Source organism: Phocoena phocoena, chromosome 9, assembly GCF_963924675.1.
Source record: "Phocoena phocoena chromosome 9, mPhoPho1.1, whole genome shotgun sequence".
In the NCBI taxonomy this organism is placed as follows: Eukaryota; Metazoa; Chordata; class Mammalia; order Artiodactyla; family Phocoenidae; genus Phocoena; species Phocoena phocoena.
The window spans coordinates 80852995-80876433 of NC_089227.1; the positions used below are offsets into that span (position 1 = coordinate 80852995).

Here is a 23439-nt window from a genome sequence, read left to right on the forward strand (position 1 = left end):
GCCCAGGACGAAAATGGGAGCAGATTTGAAAGCCTTTAACAGGCTCCTCTTACCCATCCTAGTGTGGTTTATTAGCATGACACAGGCTCCCTGTTTTCTCTCTCTTTAATGATACTGTTCTATGAACCAATGAATGTTTTCATTTGGAAAATAAGAAAGCTCTGACATGTTATCTGGACTGTGGTATCTTTAGTGATGCCAAGGGAATAAATACGCTAATTCTGTGCTTTAAGGAATGTATTGGGTAAGGCCCGTTACCTCACTGATTTCAGTGCATGCTAGGCCCAGGTGAGAAAAAGTTAATATTACACACCTTGGACTATTTCTTTTTGCAAATGTTTGACTTAGAAAATGGAGAATTTCAGTGACACTTGGATATACTTTAAGATGGTGATTTTCAGATTACATTCTCCCAAGTTTAACTCATCATTTGTTAATTACCATACCTGAAGCAATTGTCCTCAAGCTACTGCTTGATTCTTCATAAAAGAAGCAATTACTATGAAAAGCTACCACATAAATCTTGAAATATTCACAAAAATCTTACACAAATAATATTTTCATAGAGAAATGAAAGACCGTGTTCTTCACATACACGCAAACGTAACAAAAAGACATTCCTCGAGGAAATAGTAGTTTCTTGGCACACCAGGGCTTTAACAGCAGCAGTGCCAACTGGAAAGAGTTTTCCCTGGCTTTAAAACTGGAACGAAACAACTCTCAACATCTGCAAAACATTCCTTTATTATTAGAAATAAATTATTTGTATAAAAAATTGCATGCGTCAACCATTGCATTTATGTTTTAGCACAACCCAGGGCTTCAATCTGGTCAGCCATTACAAGAAACAGACTCACTGTCTTATACAAGTTGAACAATGTGGGACAGGAACGGGAGTTCTCACAATCACAGAAAAATACTTACAAGAATAACATCAGACATGGTTTATTTCAATAGCATTTTTTTTTTTCACAAGCTAACATTAGTTTTCCTTTTGTGATTTTTTTTTTTTTAACTGCTCATGAGTAGGCAATACTTTAGCTTGACACTCATTGGTTGTATTATATAAAATGGGTTTCTTCACTCCCTGTTATTGATACTTTTGGCTTGTGGCTACTTTTTGTTCCTTACAAGATTGACTATTGATTTGATTGATTGTAGTCTACAGAGATCTCCAGGAGTGAGTGTTGGTGGTGTCACGTTCATTGTTTAAGATCGCATACCACATTTCTTCATATTGTATCATTTCCCTGTTTCAGATTGAATGATTGCTGTAGCTGATATATGTCGTCTTGGTAGAGGAAGCTGTTAAGACAAGTTATAGTACAGAATAATAAATTAGTTTGTTAAAATGATTTTAAAATTCAAATATTGCAATGACTTTTTATGATATGTGGTCTTTACAACCTGTTACTTATTTTAAACAGTGTAGTAGGATTTCAACAATTGTAGAAGTAAAAATGCAGCAGAATTTTTAATCTATAAAACCACTAGTCTCATTTATAGTGTAGACATTTGGCAGAAAACTAAAAATGCGAATGCCCTGGTCTTTAATATATTTAGGTGAAATTCAATTTAAATGTGCATTTTGACTAACAGATTTACAATATAAAAAATGAAAGAACAGATGAAATTCTCTATCCTGCAAAATGAAAAAAGAATTTTTTCTTACAACCCACGTTAAAGACCTCAATTCTTTGAGTCTGATTTGATGACCAAGAAAGGGTTAGTCATTATAATTAGTCATGCTTTGAGAATGAATATATCTTCCATTTAAAAATAGTACTTTTAGACTCTAGAAGTGAACACGGTACAATATCAATGTGTATTGCCAACACATATTTATGGTCTGGTTTCATCCAAAGGATACAAATGGAGATGTTTAAAAAATAAATAAAGACTCAAAGAAGGAACTTTTCATGAACTAAACCCATTCTTGTAAGATTATTAGAAAAGTATGAATAAGAAAATATTCTAAGTCTATTCTAAGTCTAAATATTCTAATTCTAAATATTTCTAAGTCTAAACTTAGAAAATATTCTAAGTTTAAGTATATTCATACTTAAATTTCCAGAAATACAAATCTAAATCCAAATAATTACTTTGCATTTTTGAAAGATGTGATGGAATAAATCTGTTTTAAAATTCAAAAGTGATATCTTATTTTTTTCAGTGGGACTCTGGAATGAAAAATCATAAGAAGAAAGAAGAAAAAGTGCAAAACGTATGTATTTCACTATATAAATTCAATTCAGGGTGAAACAGATTTTTAGAGAATAATTTACTTTTGAACATTGAATAAGGAAATGGTAAAGTTTCTTCTCTGAAATAATTGGCAGTTAGACTCATTCCATTGTAGTGTACATGAATACTGGTAATTGACCAGACAAGTTCTTACCAGAGACCAGGATCAGACAAAGTCCACAGTCACTAAAATTAATACAGGGAGCCCAGGAAGTGCTAGCTGTAGAGGTTTTTGCTGTTTTTTATTTCATTGAATATTATGAGTTTCATGCCAAAAACAGGTGGGACATATCTGCGTATCTTTCTATGTTGCTCACTTTAGGTTATTATTGAGGGACAGTGGAAAGGAAGTAGATCTTAGACTTTTTTTTTTTTTAATAGATCTTTATTGGAGTACAACTGCTTCACACTACTGTGTTAGTTTCTGTTATACACCAATAGACTTGGTTTTAAATTGCATTCTCTTCTCTACAAAATGAGTGAAAAAACGTCACTGCACCAGGTTATGGGGCCTCAGCTTCATCACTGGTCCACAATCCACAACATTGTGTTTTTGTGAGCATGGAGGCACAGTAGATTTGTGGGGAATGGCTGTTGTCTTAGAGAGTCCATATGGAATGCTACTTTTCTATTTATGCTTCTAAAAGGTAGGGTGTCTTTTACCTTTGGTTTGGTGTGAAGTGAAACACAGTGATTTTTATGGTCTTTATTTTTTAATTTATATAATGCTCTCATATGCCTCTAAATATATTCTAAGAAAATGAAATCTGTGCTTCAACTCTGCTTTTGAAAGACTTTCATATGATCTTTGTAGACAAGATGGAGAAAAATTATGAGTTAGAAAAACGACCCTTTAAAAGATTGCTCAACTTCCTGGCCTATTCAGTATATTTAACAGTAACTAAAAATGTGAGAAATATCTACCAAATTTGCAGATAGCTAGAAAGAAAAATTATGGTTGTAACAGAGGAACAAGAGCCTAAAGACCTTAACGAAGATGATATTCAGATGTTAATCTTCAAGGATCATTCCAACCTCAAGACTCTAAAGCTCTTTAGAAATTATTTCATTGTTTGAACTCTTAGAAGTAACCTCCAGGGAAAAAGATGTAGAATTCTATTGAGAACTAAGACTATAATTTACAAAAAGAAAGTAATCTTAATTTTTCTGATTAGAAAAAGGATGTAAGGCTTTGGAAACATAATTTAGTCAACACTGAAACGATGTGAATGGCAGATATCTTGCAAGAATCTTCCGTTTTTTTCTTCCAAGAAGAAAGAAAGATGGATGCTAAAATAATAGAATTTTTGAATTTTAAGTCTTATCTTTTCTATTAATCACAGACCAATCTAGATTTTGTGGGTTAGGTTCCAGACCACTGCAATACAGTGAATATCACAATAAAGCAAGTCACATGAAATTTTTTTGTTTCTCAGTGCGTATAAAAGTTATGTCTACACTATCCAGTAGTCTAAGTGTGTGATAGCATTATGCCTAAAAACACAATGGACATACCTAAATTAGACAAAGATACTTCATTGCTAAAAAATGCTAACCATCATCTGACACTGCAGGGTTGTCAGAAATGCTCACTTTTGAAAAAAATGCAGTATCTGGGAAATGCAATAGAGTGAAGCACAGTAGAACGAGGTATGTCTGCATATTTTCATGGCAGCAGTGATACTTTGACCTTTATCCCAGAAGTGTTACAGAACAAAAGGGATCAGAGATGGAAATACAAGCTAATGTAATACTTCTGCTGATGAATACGCTTATGTGAAAATCAGGCTTGAATACAGCAACAATGAATTTCCTGCGCACACCACACTGTGTTCATAAGCTAGAGGAAGGAGATCTACCTCCAGAAGCAGCTGTTTTCATGAATATGCATGAATAGAGCTTAAGGAATACCGTGTTACAGCATTCGTTAATTGGGTACCGTTGATAAAATTCATATATACCAACTTTGTTTCTAACTCTCTTTCCACACTTGTATGAAACAACACTTGACCTTTTTATGTGTGAAATGTAGTATTCTGCAAATCCAGTCATTAACATGGAGTCATTTGGTCTCCCTTCTAGCTTCACATTGCTTTTATTTATTCTGTGTACCATGAGAAGCTTTCCTTAAATATGTGATCGGAATTTCTGGCATTAACAAGTCATCTTTAAGATGAAATTTCTAAGAATGATGGACTTGTAGAACTCCATAGCTATGAAAGAAAAACATTGCATGCATATCATAAATACAGTTAATTGGTCAGAAAAAATTTCCTGAGTGTAGCATAGTAGCCATAATTATCAAAATCCTCCACATATTAAAAAAAGGGAGGGACTTCCCTGGCGGTCCAGTGGTTAAGACTTCGCCTTCCAATGCAGGGAGTGTGGGTTCAACCTCTGGTCGGGGAGCTAAGATCCCACATGCCTCGGGGCCAAAAAACCAAAACATAAAACAGAAGCAATATTGTAACATTCGATAAAGCCTTTTAAAAAAATGGTCCACATCAAAAAAAAAATCTTTAAAAAAGAGGATGCTAAAAAAATGGTTTTTGAATTTTGTCTTCTTTTTTGTTACTCACAAACCAATCTATATTTTCATGGGAGCCATGATACATTTACCTTTATATAGTGATTCATAGTTTACAAAACACTGTCCTGTACGTCATTGTCAAGTCATTGTGGTAATGGTGATTTATCAAAAGTCTGGTAGCAGAAAGTATGAGGATGCGGCAACATGGACACTGTTCCAGTGGATTAACTAGTCCTGGTTTGATTGAGAATAGGCTCCACCGGTTTTGAAAGGAGGTATTTTAAATCTGAGGAGGCAAGGTACTAGTTACAGAGAGTTGAATGGCAAAAGCTTTCCAATATTCAATTATACTTCTAAAGACATAAGACACACTTTTAGAAGAAAAATATTGCATTTAAGCTCTTCAAGTTTTTGGTAGTTTTAGAGAGTTTGTGATTTTGGAAGACTTGTTACTTTTTCCATTCAAACCACTGGTGCATTTGGTAAAGGGAAGAAGCACACAAGGGGTACATTGTAGCTAGTCCTTAAGTGAACAAAGGTTAACAACTGTTACCAGGAGTGGGATTGCAGAAGGATGTGTGAGGATTTCCTACTCTGTCTCTCCTGAATGTGTAAACTGTAATCACTTTATCTGAGCCTAATTTATTCAACCCAAACCACTCCTGTAAAAGATGAATAGTACAGTAAAATCCCGGAAGTACAGTTTAACCTTCTTTGAGGCCATAATTGACTTTATCTTGATTCACCTTCTTAACTTTCTTTTACCTTCCAAAGGTGAGCATTCAACTCCTCCAGAATATTATAGGCTTAGCCATCATACAGCCTTCACATTTGTAATCTTTCATTCTTATTTTCAGAGAAAAGAGGGAAATGTACACATGCTATGAAATTTCCATTTCAACAGCAACAGAAAATAATAAAAGGAAAACAAAATGTATGAGACTTATTTCTATAGCATGGGATTGGTCTTTGTCAATACAGCAAATTTTCCCTTCAGGGAACTAACTTATTTTTTAAAGCGGTGGAAAAAGTTTATTAAAATTTTTCCTTACCACATTTCAGAGGTGAGTCCAGGATAACTGGTATTTATTTCAGTGTACATTTGGTTGTTTCCATGTGCAACCATATTATATAAGGTTTTCTGGATTGCTGCTAAAAACCAAGTACAACTATAGACTCTGGTGAGTCATCCTGAGAAGTGCCAGTGTTCAAAGTGTATCACTGGCCAAAAGTAGTTTATTGGCATCCTACATTAGGTTTTAACTTCCTGCACTGATGATTTCAAGGCAGAAGAAACAAATAAAATTCTGCCCTGAAATCACAAGCATTCTACACTGATGCCTTTGAGAGTAGTTACAGCACAACCTTTGCTAGGGGCCCAGATAGCCCCACTCTTACTCAATTGTTTATCTATAATCAGAGATGATTATAACCATTTGATACCAAAACCCATCCTTATTGTGCCTCCTCTTGCACTTCCTCAAGATTTCATGTTTGCAGAAGAGTGAATATGTGGGGAATGTCCGTGAAATTCTTAAAAGGTTTCTTTCTCTACAAGTAACTAAATTTGATATTTACGAGCTGAAGGTCATCTTCCTAGAGGACCTGGCCAGTCATTCCAAGAAGTCTGATAGTAATTGAAGCCAATAGGTTTAATTAATCAATACCTATCTTCTAAGGATAGTTCTGCATGTGGGGCATTAGAGTAGACAGTGTTCATCTGGAACTCTTGATGCAAGGGAAGCTTTCTGAATCTAGTGAAGACTATAAGTTGTTATAATAATTAAATCAGATAAAGTCGTCTCAATCTTTTCTGTATTTCTTGTCAAAAGTACAGAGAAAAGGAGATACAGCCTCCTGGCAGAATCCGAGAGGAAGAGGGCATTTTTGCGTAGGATTTTATCCTTAATGCCTGTGTTATATTGAACCACATACAGAATCTCGTAATGTATAGGTTATACACACACACACACACACACACACACACACACACACACACACACATATATAATTTTTTTTCACTGTCTTCAGCTTTCTGGTATTTTGCAATACATAACTTCAATCTATTTGCTACTCTTCCATAGAGTCCAAGATGGACTTGAACAGCTCAGTTAAACTCTACTGGCTTAGTTTGGTACCAGTATGTTGTTATGTGCTTCTTCAGGGATGAGTATAGAGAAGATAATAGGTGAGGAAAGGAAAAGTGGAGTGGTGGCTGTAGAAGGGGTCCTGTTTTCAGGGTCATGAGGCTTTCAGAGAAGAGCTCTAATTATCTTAATATATCCAAGAAGGGAAATCAAGGGAAACCAAAGAAGGGGACCACGTTGGAGAAACAAATATAGACTATGACTTAACCTAACATGTTAGCTAACTAGTTTTCTCATTTCCCTAAATATCTGAATAACGTATCATTTATTTGTGTAAGATCTTTGGTAGCATGCTTTATAAATACTAGTTAACTATTAATTCTGTAAAGAGCGACCAGTATTGAACTGAAAAAGATTGGAGAGTAGTTCCTAAGAGCTAAAGGATAATTTTATAAATGAAGCGTAGTTCCAAGCTTCAAGCTCTGTAATGCCTCAAAAGAGAGACTTGAGCGTCACACTTTGTAAAAGAGATTGCGTGTTTATGTTCGTGCTCTGGAGAGGAGCCACTTGCCTTGAAATCGTTTGGTTCTAACCAAATGGTTCTAACTGCTGTGATGGTCTCATGGTGTGCGAGTACCACCAGGCCCCTGGAACCACGTAGCACAGTCCCCAAGACCAGTAGAAGAATGTTCAACGTACATCTATCAGGAAGTGTTCCCGCTCTTGACCATCGGAAAGTCTACGGATGACTTACTGTTGGTTTCAAGACTCTCACAGAGTTCGCTTTTCACCTCGCCATTTGGTCTGTCATTTCCTTTTTGGATCAGTTTGCTTTGCATGGTGGCAGCTGTCACCACAGCTTTGAAGCTCCTCTTGCGTTTTTGAACATTCTGCTCTGGATGAAAAATTATAATGTAAACCTTGGGCATGTAGAGCATGCCCAGAGACACCGAAGCACTTAAACTCATGGAGACAGTAAGTGTTGTTGTCTGGATGTACATCTGAAGAAGGAAAAAAAACATAGAATCAATGTTGGTAAGCCTGACCTAAGATAAAGCAAATAATATAACCGTTTTCTGAGATTATTCCAGCTTCTCTGCTAACAGTGCATTAGAAGGCACTTATTAAAACTGCCCTTAATTATAGTGAAACGTTCCTTTATCCCCACCTGCAAATGTGGGTAAAGTTGTATTGTTTATGAAGCCCAATTTTTTAAAACAAACAAGCTGATAGAGCTTAGTTTCCTCCTTAGATTATAATTAAGCATATATAAGGAAGGGAGCAAAATCAATCTAGCAAAAGACTAACATTTTATGTCACACAAACCTTATTCAGGGAGGTATCACAAGGTCAAATGTTATTCTTTCAACAGTAAACCTAACCTAGAAGGTAAATTATATATAGTGGAAATAGAGCGGGAGTGAAATAGTCCAGATCATCACTATTGCACACCATTGCTTGGATAATGCGAGTGTTTGCATCTTCACATAATTACTTAATTCCAGCTTCCAAATTGGATAAATCACAAGCATGCCATAAGGGCTTGATATTTTTTAATAGCCCTCCTAAAGGATAATTCCAGAGGGTTTCTAGATGATTGCATCAGATCAAAATAAATGTGGGTGCTTTTAGAAAATACGTATGATTTCCTCCTTCCAGGACTGAAATCTGCCCTTTGGGGATGGGTCCTGACATCTGCATTTTGAAAAATTCTCCCCCTGTGCTCATTCCTTATCCTTATTTCACTGAAATTGACTGCTCTGGTACTTACAAAGAGAAGTCCCTCTGGAAGATTTTTCTTCCTGCAATCTAGAGGTTAATGAACTGAAAAAGTCAAACCTAAAAATCACTGCTTTAGCTTTTTTCATTATGTTATGAAAACAAACATGACAGTATTTTAATGTTTTCTTCCCCAATGTTATTGAGGTATAATCAAAGAATAGAAATTGTATATATTTAAGGCTTTATCAGAACTTGATGTTTTGATAAACATATATTATGAAATGATCATCTCAACCAAGTTAATTAACATATCCATCACATAGTAACCATTTTATTTCTTTCATTCTTTTATTTTATTTTATTCTTTTGTGGTGAGAATGCTTAAGATCTCTCTTCACAAATTTCAGGTAAACAATACATTATTGTTAACTGTAGTCACATATTCATCTTGCATAACTGGAAGTTTGTACCTTTTGACCAATATCTCCCCAGTTCCCCTTTCCCCTGCCCCTGGTAACCACTATTCTGCTCTCTGCTTCTATGAGTCTGACTATTTTAGATTCCACACATAAGTAAGATCATGCAGTATTTGTCTTTCTGTATCGGACTAATTTCACTTAGTATAATGTCCTCCAGGTTCATCCATGTTGTCACAAATGGCAGGATTTCCTTCTTTTTTTTTAAAGAGTCAATAATATTCCATTGTATGAATATTTCACCTCTTTAAAAATAAAACCTTTGATCTGTTTACATTTTTCATGTCCTGAGCTGAAAATATAATTTCTCCCAAATAACTTGGAATACTGAGGTTACAAGGTAGCCATGTTTTAAGATGATGAAGAGATCCCTTTATCGTCTCCAGGATTTTTTTTCGGCTTCTTTTGCTCAGCATAGTGGGGTTTTTTTTGTTTTTTTTAAACATCTTTATTGGAGTATAATTGCTTTACAATGGTGTGTTAGTTTCTGCTTTACAACAAAATGAATCAGTTATATATGTACATATGTTCCCATATCTCTTCCCTCTTGCGTCTCCCTCCCTCCCACCCTCCCTGTCCCACCCCTCCAGGCGATCACAAAGCACCGAGCTGATCTCCCTGTGCTATGTGGCTGCTTCCCACTAGCGATCTACCTTACGTTTGGTAGTGTATATATGTCCATGCCACTCTCTCACTTTGTCACAGCTCACCCTTCCCCCTCCCCATATCCTCAAGTCCGTTCTCCAGTAGGTCTGTGTCTTTATTCCTGTCTTACCCCTAGGTTCTTCATCACATTTTTTTTTCTTAAATTCCATATATATGTGTTAGCATACGGTATTTGTCTTTCTCATTCTGACTTACTTCACTCTGTATGACAAACTCTAGGTCTATCCACCTCATTACAAATAGCTGAATTTCGTTTCTTTTTATGGCTGAGTAATATTCCATTGTATATACGTGCCACATCTTCTTTATCCATTCATCCGATGATGGACACTTAGGTTGTTTCCATCTCCAGGCTATTGTAAATAGAGCTGCGATGAACATTTTGGTACATGACTCTTTTGGAATTATGGTTTTCTCAGGGTATACGCCCAGTAGTGGGATTGCTGGGTCATATGGCAGTTCTATTTGTAGTTTTTTAAGGAACCTCCATACTGTTCTCCACAGTGGCTGTATCAATTTACATTCCCACCAACAGTGCAAGAGGGTTCCCTTTTCTCCACACCCTCTCCAGCATTTATTGTTTCTACATTAACGTCTGTTCATTCTAATGATACCTCTGAAAATGTAAAGTTGTCAGATTGCATCCAGCAATCCCCAAATTAATTGTGTCCTTTTTAATAAAGACTCAAAATATATTTACCTTCAAGAGTAAATACCTGAATCAGCCTTATGGCTTCCTTTTCCTAGGGGAGACTGTTTCTCTTAACAGATGACAAAGCCTTGAGGTGAGAAACTGTCTGAAACATGAAGAGAACTTCAGGCACTAGTAAAAAGACTGTCCTTGTCTGAAAAATCATATCCTGTGGATTACTGAGTTTACTGTTCAATTTATCTACCACTAAGGTGGTCCTTTGCTTAAGACCCTATCGTGAGTATGGGAACACCCTTCAACAAGGTGATATTTAGGATCGATTTGTTTCAAAGTTCACCTCCTCCAGGAAGGTCCTCCATGATAAATCCTGATTATAATGTCCTTATTTTACTTCTAAGCACTAGTGCATTAAAAAATAAATACAATGGAGCACTTGCTAATGTATAACTATGTGATTATAACAATTTATATGAACTTTGTAATAATTCATAAAAATGCACAACCAGGGTATAAACTTCCCTAGCGTCTGTAATCTACATTTCTTCTTATATACCTCTAAGAAATCACACAATAATTACTCAGATACCACTCATTATTTTTAAGTGTATGAAGATCTTCAAGAAACCCTTAATTTACACAAATCATCCAGAATATGCTTTCCATAATTTTCCACTCTGTCAAATGGACATCAGGGTTGATGACATTTTAAGTAAGAAGCACAAAGAGATGAGGTGTGAATCCAGATTCTAGGTCGGGCTCATGCGTACCATTCTCAGCAGAGACGTGATTCAGATACGTTCCTCGGCAAAGTGATAAATTACTACATGCCATGACCTCTCAGGCTACCCGCCAACGAGTGAAAACTCATGTTAAACTTGAGAGAACTAATCTACTGCAATTAAGAAGGTCCTGATAAAATGTGAATATGTGCCTTTAAACCACACGAACCTCCCTAAGCTTTGCCACCTAGTTTTAAGCAACTTATTGTTATGAATACTCATAAGCTTCTTATACAATAGTTAATCCTCTTTGAATTCCTACTTATTCTCCAGCTAGCATTGCTGCAGAAAGGCTATGCAGAAAATGGGCTGCAGAGAAAGGATGTAATGATAAGGAAAGGATAGAGCCAAATGCAAACCACACATAAATATTCCAAAGCCACTCAAATAGGGAACCATCAGTTTTGTCCCAGTCAGACCCGGCCAAGTCACTTTAACTTAAAAAACAAACAAAAACCAAACAAGGGCTTCACTGGTGGCGCAGTGGTTGAGAGTCTGCCTGCCGATGCAGGGGACACGGGTTCGGGCCCCGGTCCGGGAAGATCCCACATGCCGCGGAGCGGCTGGGCCCGTGAGCCACGGCCACTGAGCCTGCGCGTCCGGAGCCTGTGCTCCGCAATGGGAGAGGCCACAGCAGTGAGAGGCCCGTGTACTGCAAAAAAACAAAAAACCCTCCAGAGGTATAGCCATGAAATGATGGGAACATCCACATTGATTAGTTGGATTCTTTTTATATGTCTTAACCTGTTGGTCTTGCTAAAACATATAATACTAGTCCAAATAATTCATAAATACCTTTCTAGTTTGAAAATCTTATAAATTTTATCCACTACCATAAATGTAAGTGATAATTTTCTCCCCTTATTCAGAATAATTTCTGTAACATATAGTAAACTTGATTTTGTTAAATATTAAGCATGAAGAACATTCTGGAATGCTAGTTTCCACATTAAATATATTACTGTAGTCTATCCTCTTAGCAAGCCAACTCAAAAGATGTAATAAACAAAGATGTTAGGATTAAACTGTACTATGCTTAGTGTTCCAAGCCCTCCATTAGACACTGTGATTGCAAATTACAGATCTTATGTGCTCTCTTACAACAGCTTCTGAAAAAGTTTAATGTGGGTTTAGTATATAAAAAGCATCTACACAAAAATCATACCCTAAAATCTAAAACCTTACAGTGGCCAAGGCTTTGTTACTGGACTTCAGACTGTGAGTAGACTGAGTTTTTGAACTTCCTCCTTGAATATTTAATGAAATAAAAATGTTGTATATATTATAACCTCAATGAAAGCAGTAAGAGCAAAATAAGCAAAGAAATGAAATGTCACCTACTGTCCTTCTAGAGAAGTTAATTTCTTAGCATCATGGATTACAGGATTTTCAGTATCTCCCATATTTAAGAAGAAATGGAAAGATCATATTAAAAGATTGAAAATGAGCACTTGTTTCCAAAAATCTCATGGATTTTTTTTATACCTGTTGAATATTCTAATTACTTGAACCATGTAAGGAAGAAACATGTTCAAGCAGACCTGAGCTTGAATTCCAGCACCACCACTTAAAATTCTTTTTAAAGATAAAGAAGTTTACAGAGAAATTCTGGAGTTGCCTTGTGGATGGTAAAAGCCCCTAGTCGACCCACCAGGTGACAATCTGAACTCTAATAAAACTTCCCTGGCAATTGAACAGTTGTGAGATCTTATTTTCCTCTCTGACCTTTAATTTATTACCTATGGAATGGGGGAAAATAATACTTTTCTCATAGAAGGGTTATAGGTGGAATGACATAATCTTTATAAAATGTCTCAAAGGTGCAAAACAGTAGTAGCTCAACAAAGATTATTTTCCCTACAACTTTGAATCTAAAAGGCTGCCAACAAAGCATCCTTCCAGGTATATAAAATAAGAGAGGGGCCTATGAGCCAGTTATCCAAAGTTGACAGTTTAGTGAAGAGCTGACAGCCCTGCTCTCACTATATGATGTCAAGGAAAATGCTTTTGTAATCTTACTTCAAAGTAGGCAGAATAAGATTTTGCCCAAAATTCAACTCCTATTTGCTGATAGGGAATAGGATAGTGTACTGGTTCTCTGTATCAAAGTTACAGTTCACCAGAATGCTGTAACTATATTAGGAGGAAACTATATTAACTCCCTATAACCAACATAAATCCACTGAGAGATGCTGACAGTGGTACTGGATATATTAATGTAACCTTCTTTTTTCCATCCTTCTTTTATGCCCCACCCTCTGCCCCTTGTCACTCCAAAATATTAGTAGCTAGAGGAAGAGGAGGGTCTTTTCTATTATGTCCATTGATAGCCTGTCACTTCCTCTGCCTCCACAGCCCCTGGACATTTTGAGGCTGAAGCGGTCACATGCAGTGAAGCTGACTTAAATGATCTCTGGCTAAGCCAGGGAGGAGATGGCACAATGGAGCATATTAACATGACATCTTTTCTGGGACCTATTACAGCTTCCTCTTCATTCTCTGCAAGAGTCATTTGTGCACATCCAGGGTCTACTGAACGTAGGTCCTGGCCTGGAATCACTAAAGACTCTAGGAAGGGTAAGGAGGGAGGAGATTATATTACTCCAGGGGAAAGGTCAGTCTTTTACTTTCAACCAGCTGCCTGCACACAGAACTCCGCAGATATCCAAGCTGGTGAGTTTTCAACCCCTATGTAACCAATGTAACCTGTTAAGAAACCTAACACCCCAGACGGATTTGTGCCATGTGATAAGAAACAGATTATTTATTCCTGTCTGCCTTGCCCTGGATGGTTTCATCTCACTTTTTGCTGCAGTCAGCCAGGTCCCGTTTGTCTGCTTTACACAGTCTGACCAATGAGAAAGCTACGTTTACACTTAAAGCCTGCCTTTGCCTTTCTCTACTTCTGTTATCTATTCCCTCATCTGTGTGTCTGCCAAAGTGTCAGCTGCCTCCACAAATGGATCTTCTGCTTTTCAGAAGGGCTTCAGCCAATGGATTTCAAAATCTCATTAATTACTAGAAGGGATTAAAACAATTTTTTTTTTTAAGATGGAGAAGTCTACAAAGAAACTCTGGAGTTGCCCTGTGGGTGGTAAAAGCCTCAAATCAACCTATCATGAGACAATCCAAGCTAATAAGACTCCCCTTGCAATGGGACACCAGAGGCGATAACGCACAGCACCCCCACCAACTCTTTGGATTGAGCCTGGATACTAATGAACCATCCCAAGTCCATATCAAACATTTTATTATCGTTTCTGTTTTGTCGAGTTCAAATACTTTGCTGGCTTCTCCTTCTCAGTCAGTTCTGAGGGGTCCTCCTCATTCTCTCTAACATCTTTACCTTGAAGTATCCCAGACCTCAGTCCTTGGATATCTATCTGCCTATCTATCTGGCCACATTACTCTCTTGATGATAACATTCAGATTTATGGCCTTAAAGCAGGACCAGCTTTCTGGGTGCACTGCCTGTACACAGGCTCCTTCACTCAGAAAGGCCTCACACTTGGTTTAATGTTCTTCTGTCAGAGTTTTGAAATTCTCAATAATTTTTGAATAAGGAAGCCTACATTTTCATTTTTCATTGGGCCTCACAAGTTATGTAGGTAGCCCTGCCTTAAAAACTATATGCTGACTAATTCCAGGCCTCCCTCAGGAAACTCAGTTGCCTTCTGGGTAGCTCCCCTTAGATGTCTGACATATACGATCCAAAACTAACAAGCATCTGAATCCCATCTTCATTCCTAAACTTCTTCTTCCAGTGGTCTTCCTTGTCTTTAGTCCATCTTTCCCACTGTTGGGATGAAAACAAATAGAAATTGTCCTTGACTCTTACACTGTATCTGTGACTGAATCCTGTTGACTCTACTTCCAAAATTTGTTCATATATGTCATTTTCCACTTCTCCCACTGGTACTGCATTGGTCCTAGCCAACATCATCTCTTATTTGGATTTTCACTATAGATGTCCTGTTGACATCTATACGTTTCTCCTCTTCTGCTCTTATTCTCTTCTCTCTGATCACCTGATTATTTTTTAACACAGGCAGCTAGAATTTAATCCCATTATTCATAAATTGGGTTCAGTCACCCCTACCCTCAAAACTCTACAGTGACTTCACATTGATGGTGTCCCTATAATGGCCTACAAGGTCCTCTGAACAGATCTGGCTTTACTCTTTCCCTCATTCATTCTCTTCTCATCACACTGGCCTCCTGGCTAATCTTAGAAGATACCAAGCATGCTTCTGCTTTGGGGCTTTTATATTTGATGAACTAACCCTTCACTTCGTTCAGGAAGTGTTCCTTTCTGAATGGTTCTTTCTCAGTGAGACCCTTTCCTAAACATGAAGTTAAAAGTTGTACCCCCCATCCCTCCACCTGCATTTATTTCTCCAGCTTTATTTCACTCCTCAGCATCTATTTTCTAGCATAAAAGTCTATATATATTTTACTAATTTATATATTGTCTCTTTCCCTTAACTAGAATAAAAATTCCATGAGTCCAGGGATTTTTACCTGTTTTGTTCACTGCTATAAACTCAACACCTAGAACATTGCCTGAATATGTGAATTTTCTGGTCTTTGAGGCAGTGTGGATCCTTACTCTTGAATTTGACATTTAAAGGAAATAACCCATGTAGTTTCAAGAGGAAAACAGTAAATCAGGTTCTAAAGCTAGACAGTCTATGAAAACTTGAGGGCCCCATACCCCTTCAAATCAATACCCAGGCTGGGACAGAAACTCTTGCAAAGATAAACGTGATGATCATTTTCTTTGGCCTTGCCGCGTGGCATGTGGGATCTTGGTTCCCGGACCAGGGATCAAACCCACGCCCCCTGCAGTGGAAGCAAGGAGTCTTAACCACTGGACCAACAGGGAGTTCCCGACATGATGACCTTTTAAACTATAAATATGGCAATTAAAAGTCAGTGGCCTCCACTTGGGAACATGAGAGCTCTGGGCTCTGCCCTGCATCCCTCCCTCACTTAAGAAATGTACAACTGAGGATAAGGCACTCACACTATTTATAAACGTCCATAGACTTAACTACATGCATTTAAGGAGGCAATGTATGTAAAATATTGGCACAGCACCTGACATACAGTAATCAATCAACAGTGGCTGTTGGTGTTATTAATTAGCCTTGATTTTACTCTCTCTGAATCCTCCTCCATTCCTCACACAGTAAAGACATAACGGTACTGCTCTCTCAAAATCAGCCACACCTTTTTTAGCCTTTTTGATAAGGAACATGCACACATAGAACTATAGGCACAAAATATTTGTTCATAAGGAACTATATTTTATGCTTGTAGGAAACACATTCAAAATGTCATCGTCTAGTATCATTCTGGAAAAAACTCACAATTCTGAGTGTCCTTCCTGTCAGGTAGAAATTGTAGGGTTGCTGACCCATCGGCAGGTCAGAGACATTACGTTGTGTTTTCATTAGTGGAGATGGAGATGGGTTTGCTCTGATCCATTTGCTGTCTCCCTTTTGGCCCCTTTTAGCCAGGACACATGTTAGCAAAATGAAGAGTCAAACCAAAGGGCGAAGACTATGGATGCAGAACTGGGCTGGTTCACATGTGAGGTCTGAATCCTTAACCTTGGACTTATTGAGAATGGTGGAAACCAGCTTCAGAGAATAATAAAGCATACACCAATAAATGAACTATCAGCTTTGCTGAGGGAAGGAAAGGACAAGTGTAAGGAAGCTCAAGATCCTCTAAATATGGCAGGACAGATACTAGATTTATAATGAGTATTTATAATTAAATATACATGATATTGAATATTTGGACCGGTAAATAAATTTTCTATTAAAGCCCCATAGACATTTCTTAAAGTAGATGTTTCAAAGTAGAGCATTATTAAATAAAATGTAGTCTTTAGTTTTCAATTATCCTCCATAAGTATTATTTATAGAAACATAATAAAAAAAAGTGTCTCACACAATGGTGCCATATTTTCGACCGTGACATATGCAAATGAATATGAAACATCTGCTGTTGACTGATTATCAGTTCCTCCCTTACATGTTATTTTTCCTCCATGGATTCCTGCTTCCATGCCACCTTTTAGCCCTTTATCATTTTTCAACAGTATGGTCAAAACTAAGAATAAGAATAATTATTTATTTAATTATTATAATTTATATTATAATTTAATTATTATAATTTTTAAAGTATTTATTTGAACAGATACAAAATATAATAAAGAGAATAATTACATGAAGAGACCAAATAAAAATTTTTTAGAAATAAAAAAAAGGAGAAGAAACAATTATTACAAGAACAAAATTTATCTAAAAACTGTGTAATTACACACACACACACACACACACACACACACACACACAGAGACGGTCCCCAACTTAAGATGGTTTGATTTGGAATTTTTTGACTTCGTGATCATGAAAAAGTGATACTCAATAAGTAGAAGCCATCCTTCAAATTTTGAAATTTGATCTTGCCCAGGGCTAGTGTTATGTGGTATGGACACTCTCTAGTGATGCTGGGCAAGGACCTTGCCACAGCTCCGGGTCATCCACGCAATCGGGAAGGTAAACAGCCAATACACTTACAGCCATTCTGTACCCACACAACCATTCTTTGTTTCACTTTCAGTACTGTATTCAATAAATTACATAAGATATTTAACACTTTATTATAAAATAGGCTTTGTGTTAGAAGATTTTGCCCAACTGTGGGCTAATGTAAGTGTTATGATGTTTGGTAGGTTAGGTGTATTAAATGCATTTTGACTTACAATATTTTCAACTTATGATGGGTTTGTGGAGCTGTAACCCCATAGTTAGTTGAGGAAGATCTGTATATCTATCTATTTATTTATCTATCTATCTATCTATCATCTATCTATAGTTATCCTATAGTTATCACTGTCTGAAGACAGAAGGTTTGCTGGAATTTAAATTTCAGGAGACAGTTATTATGTAGGTTGTATTATTAAAGGAAATTGGTAACATTATGGAAATAGTTTCAACCATAGTTTTCGAAAAGGTACTAAATCATTGTTCAACTGGATACTTCCTATACAACACTTTCTAAAGCCAAAAGAATTAAAGCAGTACCTCAGTTCAGGTACTTTTGTGGAGGCATAAGATGTTGTAAAAATACTAATTTTTTCCTGGTGATTTTACTTAATGCAGGAAGAACCAAGAGTAATGGTATTATGGGCTGAATTGTGGTCCCTCCCTCCACCCCAATTCACACGTCCAATTTCTAGCCCTTAGTACCTCAGAATGTGACTGTATTTGGACATAGGGTATTTAAGTAGATAATTAAGTTGATATGAGGTCTTTAGAGTGGGCTCTAATCCAATCTAACTGTTGTCCTTATAAGAAGAGGAGGTTAGGACACACAAAGTCACACCAGAGATGTGTGTACACAAAAAGAGACCCTGTGAGGACCACACAGAGGGAACATGGACATCTAAAAGCCAATGACAGAGGCCTCAAAAGAAACCAACACTGTCAATACCTTGATCTCAGATTTCTAGTGTCCAGAACTATGAAAAAATAGATTTATGTTGAGGATCAGGTATCATCATTACTGCCAAACATTTTATGGACATTAAACCTTCACAGTAATCCTGTAAGTTAGGAATGGGTCCATTCTGGAGAATTTAAACAATATTTTCAGAGTCACACAACTCATGAGGATAAAGTGGAGGTTTAAACTGAAGTTTGTCTGACTTAAAAGCTCATATCTTTAGCACACACCATATGGCTCCCATAGATATACAGAGATGTGAAAGAGCAGGGTTAATATGACTTGAATCCTTACCAAGTCAGAAAATCATCCTTTTCTAATAGAGTTGGGCCAGATTTCTTAAAAATAACAGTCTCAATTAAAACACTTGAATTAATGTTTAATTGAGAACTCAGAGGATTTTTTTAGATTGCTGTTATCCATCAGCTACTTTCCTCATTAAAAAAAAAAAAAATCTGAAAAACAAGAAAAGAAATCTCATTGTGGATCCTGGAGAAGCTCTTTCTTAGAACTATATATTGTTGAACTTAACAGAATCATCTAGCTGGAAATACAGACTTAAAGAGATGGATAAGTTCATCTTTTTAAATGAAGATACTTAGCACCAGGTTTGCACTGGCCAGAGGAGAGGAGTACCCAACAGAACCACTGACCACCAGAAGGGACAAGGATTCCCTACATTCAGAAGACAAATTGCTGGAACATTGTTCCTGCATAGGCACTGCTCCATTTCCACAGCCATGAGAGACAGGCTATTGAAAACACAGTAGGCAAGCAAACTGGGATTCACAAATACAGATGAAAAGACACCAAGAATTAGCAAATACTCAGAGAAAACTGATACTGTAAAAGAGAAGCATCAAAAAGAAGGATAAAAATCCAAGAAGATAGGTCCACTAGAGTTAGTTAGTGGAAGACTTAAGAGATAAAAATAATTATCTTTGCAAACTTTTGAAAGAAAAAGTATCAAATACCAGAGAAACAATTTTTTATCATTAAAATTAAAATCTCAATAGATGAAGGATTTCTCATTCTGGCTATGAAGGAGTAGCTGTCATCAAACCAATTCACCCACTGAGAATAGCTATAAAAGAATCATAAATTTAAAAAACGATTGCTTGGAGGCATCAGAGAAAAATCAAAGCAGCCAGGACTCAGGAGGGCCAAGGTCTTAGGACACACACACACACACACACACACACACACACACACATACATACACACACTCACACTCTGATGTGAGTCAGGCAGTTTTCACTGCTTTTATCCATTGGAAGTGTGCTGATTCATTGCATGAGTGTTAGAAGGCAGAAATCTTTAGACATGCTTTTCGGCAGTCTCATGGGGCTGGGAAGACAAAAGATGGAATTCAGGGTTACCAGTGCAGCCAGGACTTGAGGACCCAAGATTCCAGGGTATTACAGACAAGTGAACCTGAGATTTACACCAATTTTTTTTTTCTTTAGACTTTGGTGTACCTTAAGTGGGAGGGAGCAACAGACTAAAAAAAATCAAACATAATCCAGATTCAGAGGCTAAAAAGTTAAGCAGTGTCATTATGCTTGGGAAACAAAATTTGGAATTTGTGTCAATTAAGGAGGATGGGTAATTATAAACACCTTGGACTTTTAGCTGATATATCTGAAGGGATATCCTCCAAGAAAAATGAAATATCAAACATGGACAAACCCACAGAAAGCCTAAACCTAGTCTCAAATTATCCCAGTCCTGGATTACGTCAAGGTGAAATGCCTCTGCTTTAACTGTAGACAGGTAGAAAACTGCAGCTTCTCTGGAGGAAAATGGCAACATCTATAACATCTACATTTTTAAAATGTACAATGTTAGGTATTCAATAAAAGATTACCAGCTACCAGCAAAACATGGTCCAACATAAGAAGAAATTACCAAAACCAAAGGGAAAGGGAAAAAAAAAAAAAAACCCAGTATATAAGATTGGGTCACAAATGATCAAGATACTGTACTTCTCAGACAGAAGTTTACAAAAGCTTGAACATAAATGTATTGAAGAAAATACATAATAAGATAATGAATTTAACTGAGGAACTGGAATATATATATATATATATATATACACACACACACACATACATATATATAAAAATTGAAACAAAAATTATAGGGCAGAAAAATATAATAATTGAATTCAATAGATGAGTTTAACAACAGATTAGATGATGTTCAGGATATGACTAACAAATTGAAAGATAGATCTGTAGAAAATATACATATTGAAGCCTGGAGATAATAAAGAATTTAAAAATACAGAACAAAATTATTAGAAATATATAAAACATAATAAAAATTTTGAATATGTATGAATTTGGAGTTTCAGAAATAGAAGCAATATATAGTAGAAAAAAACTTAAAGAGATACTGGCCAAGAATTTTCAAAAACTGAATGAGCATAATCTATAAAATTGCACAGAGAAAAGGTATCAGATGACCATATTCCGTGTAGTCTTAACAAATTTCAAAGGATTGAAATACAGAGTATGTAATCTGACTAATGTGGAAGTAGGGTAGAAAGTAGAGTTAGGATAGAAATAACAAAAGTAACACGAAAAGTATCAAAGATTTGAAAATTAAACAACACAGTCCAAAATCACTTATAAGTCAAGAAGAATTGACAGTGAAAATCAGAAATTATTTTGAACTGAATAATAATGAAGTGGCAACATATTAAAAGTCATGGGATACAGCTAAAACAGGCTTCATCTATATTAGAAAAGAAGAAATTGTGCTATAATTATCCATCTCACAAAACTAAAGAGAGAGAGAGATTAAACCCAATGAATATAGAAGGGAGGAAATAATAAGGATGAAAGATAAAAGTCAATAAAATAGAAAACAAATGCAAAATAGGGAAAAATCAACAAAGCCAAAAATTCCTTGAAAAGACTGTAAAATTAACAAACTGTTCACAAGGCTGACCAAAAATAAAAAGGACAAGACATGGTATAAAGTCAACAAAATATACCAGTAAACTAGTTCTGGATGTCCTTAGCAAAAAAAATATTAAAGTATATGCTTAAAATTTAAGGGCAACCTAAAAAAATTAAAGTAAGACCTAAAATTTCTGAACTATCAAAATGGAAACAAAATGAAAATTTGATCAGTTAAAAAGATGGAAAGGAAAAGAACAGAAACACGAAAGTATAGTAAATAGAAAATAAACTGGCAAATATAAACCAGTGATTTTCATGATATAAATTAAATTCCCCATTAAAAAAATACACAGGTTATCAGATTGGATTTTAAATGTGATTCCAATAAGGAGAAAGTTATATGTAAAGGCTGAAAATAAAGTAACTGGAAAAGATGTACCAGAAAAATGTAAACACAAAGAAAGATGGAATAGTAATATTATTATGGGACAAAATAGAATTTAAGATAAAATCTTAAGTTATACAAAGAACACATCTATCTATGTAGATAGATCACCAACAATACATTATCACAATGTGTGATGCAACAAATCATAAAAATACAAGAAGAAATGGACAAATTCATAATCATTATGAGGAATTTTAATTCATCTTTTCAGGTTTAAATTTAAACATACAATATAAAATTAAGGTTAAAAATAGTCTAACTCAAATAACAAAATTGCCATTTTGATTGCATTATTATTATTTTAAGACCTAATGGACTCTTCACAGAAATCAGTCATGTATTAGATTACCCAAAAACAAAAATGAAAACAGGGAACTTACAGGCCACATTCTTTCCCCTCAAAAGGCAATCAAATTAGAATTAAAATTAACAGATAAATAAATATTGGTTTTTATTTAGAAACTAAATAGCACCCCTGTAAGCAACTTGCATTTAAAAGGAAATGACAAACTATTTAGAAATGAACAATCATGAGAACAATACCTGTGAAAAACGGTGGATGCAACCTAAATACTTGAAGGAAAATTTAAATCTAAAACGGCAATGTTAGGAAACAGGTAAGTCTCAAAATTAACCATGAAACTACTCAAAGTAAAAAAAATTAAATTCAGTAGATGTAGAAGAAAGGAAATATCTGAGATAAAAGAAGAAATGAATGAGACAGAAAGCTAAAGCCAGCAGATGTAACTAACAAAACCAAGTCACATTTGGTAATATTTGATTTAAAAAAGGAGATACAACATGACTAATTAACATAGAAAGTATAAAGAGGATATAAATATAGATACAAATTAGATTTTCAAATTATAAGAGCAAATTATGTATAACTTGATGTCACTAAATCTACACATCTAGAAAAAATGCATTATTGCCCTGTAAATAGACATAAGAGGTTAGAAAAAAAAAATACTGGATAGACTGAGAACCTTGGGGGGAAAAAATCAGAAAGGTAGTACATTATTGACAGAAGGATGGTAACCCAGCACTGAGGAAAGAGCCAGTGTTGCTTGCACTATGCCCTTGGGTGAAGTGAGAATAAGGAAAGTGCCCACCCCAGTTCCCATTGTGTTCTCACCTCTCACCTAGTGACATATGTACATCTGCACTTCTTTGGTGCTTTTGCTCTTGTTTTAGGTAGGGCCTAAGACCTTGGAAAGTTTACAGTCCCTTTCAGAATTAGAGATTCAAGCGCTCATGAGATATACTGGCAGAAACAAATTTTCTCAGGTTCAATCTCCTCTAAATCTTCCGTCAAGCCTCACTGCTATTTGAAAGAAAACATGACAAAGAGCCTCCTTCTCCCAAGTGCTGAAAAGGATACAGTGGTAAAGCAGGATCTCCACTC

The 23439-nt window shown here is 36.0% G+C and overlaps 1 protein-coding gene across 1 annotated transcript in view; it reads right to left on the reverse strand.

Annotated features, from left to right (window-relative positions):
* Positions 1 to 722: 722 nt before the first annotated feature.
* The window catches only part of GRM8 (glutamate metabotropic receptor 8), a 751547-nt gene continuing 728830 nt past the window's right edge, over positions 723 to 23439 (reverse strand). Inside the window, exons 9-10 of the mRNA XM_065884462.1 lie at positions 7616 to 7862; positions 723 to 1305 (exon numbers count right to left, since the gene is read on the reverse strand). Coding sequence (XP_065740534.1) covers positions 1256 to 1305; positions 7616 to 7862 — 297 coding nt within the window. The 3' untranslated portion in view covers positions 723 to 1255. The remainder of the gene's footprint in view (positions 1306 to 7615; positions 7863 to 23439) is intronic.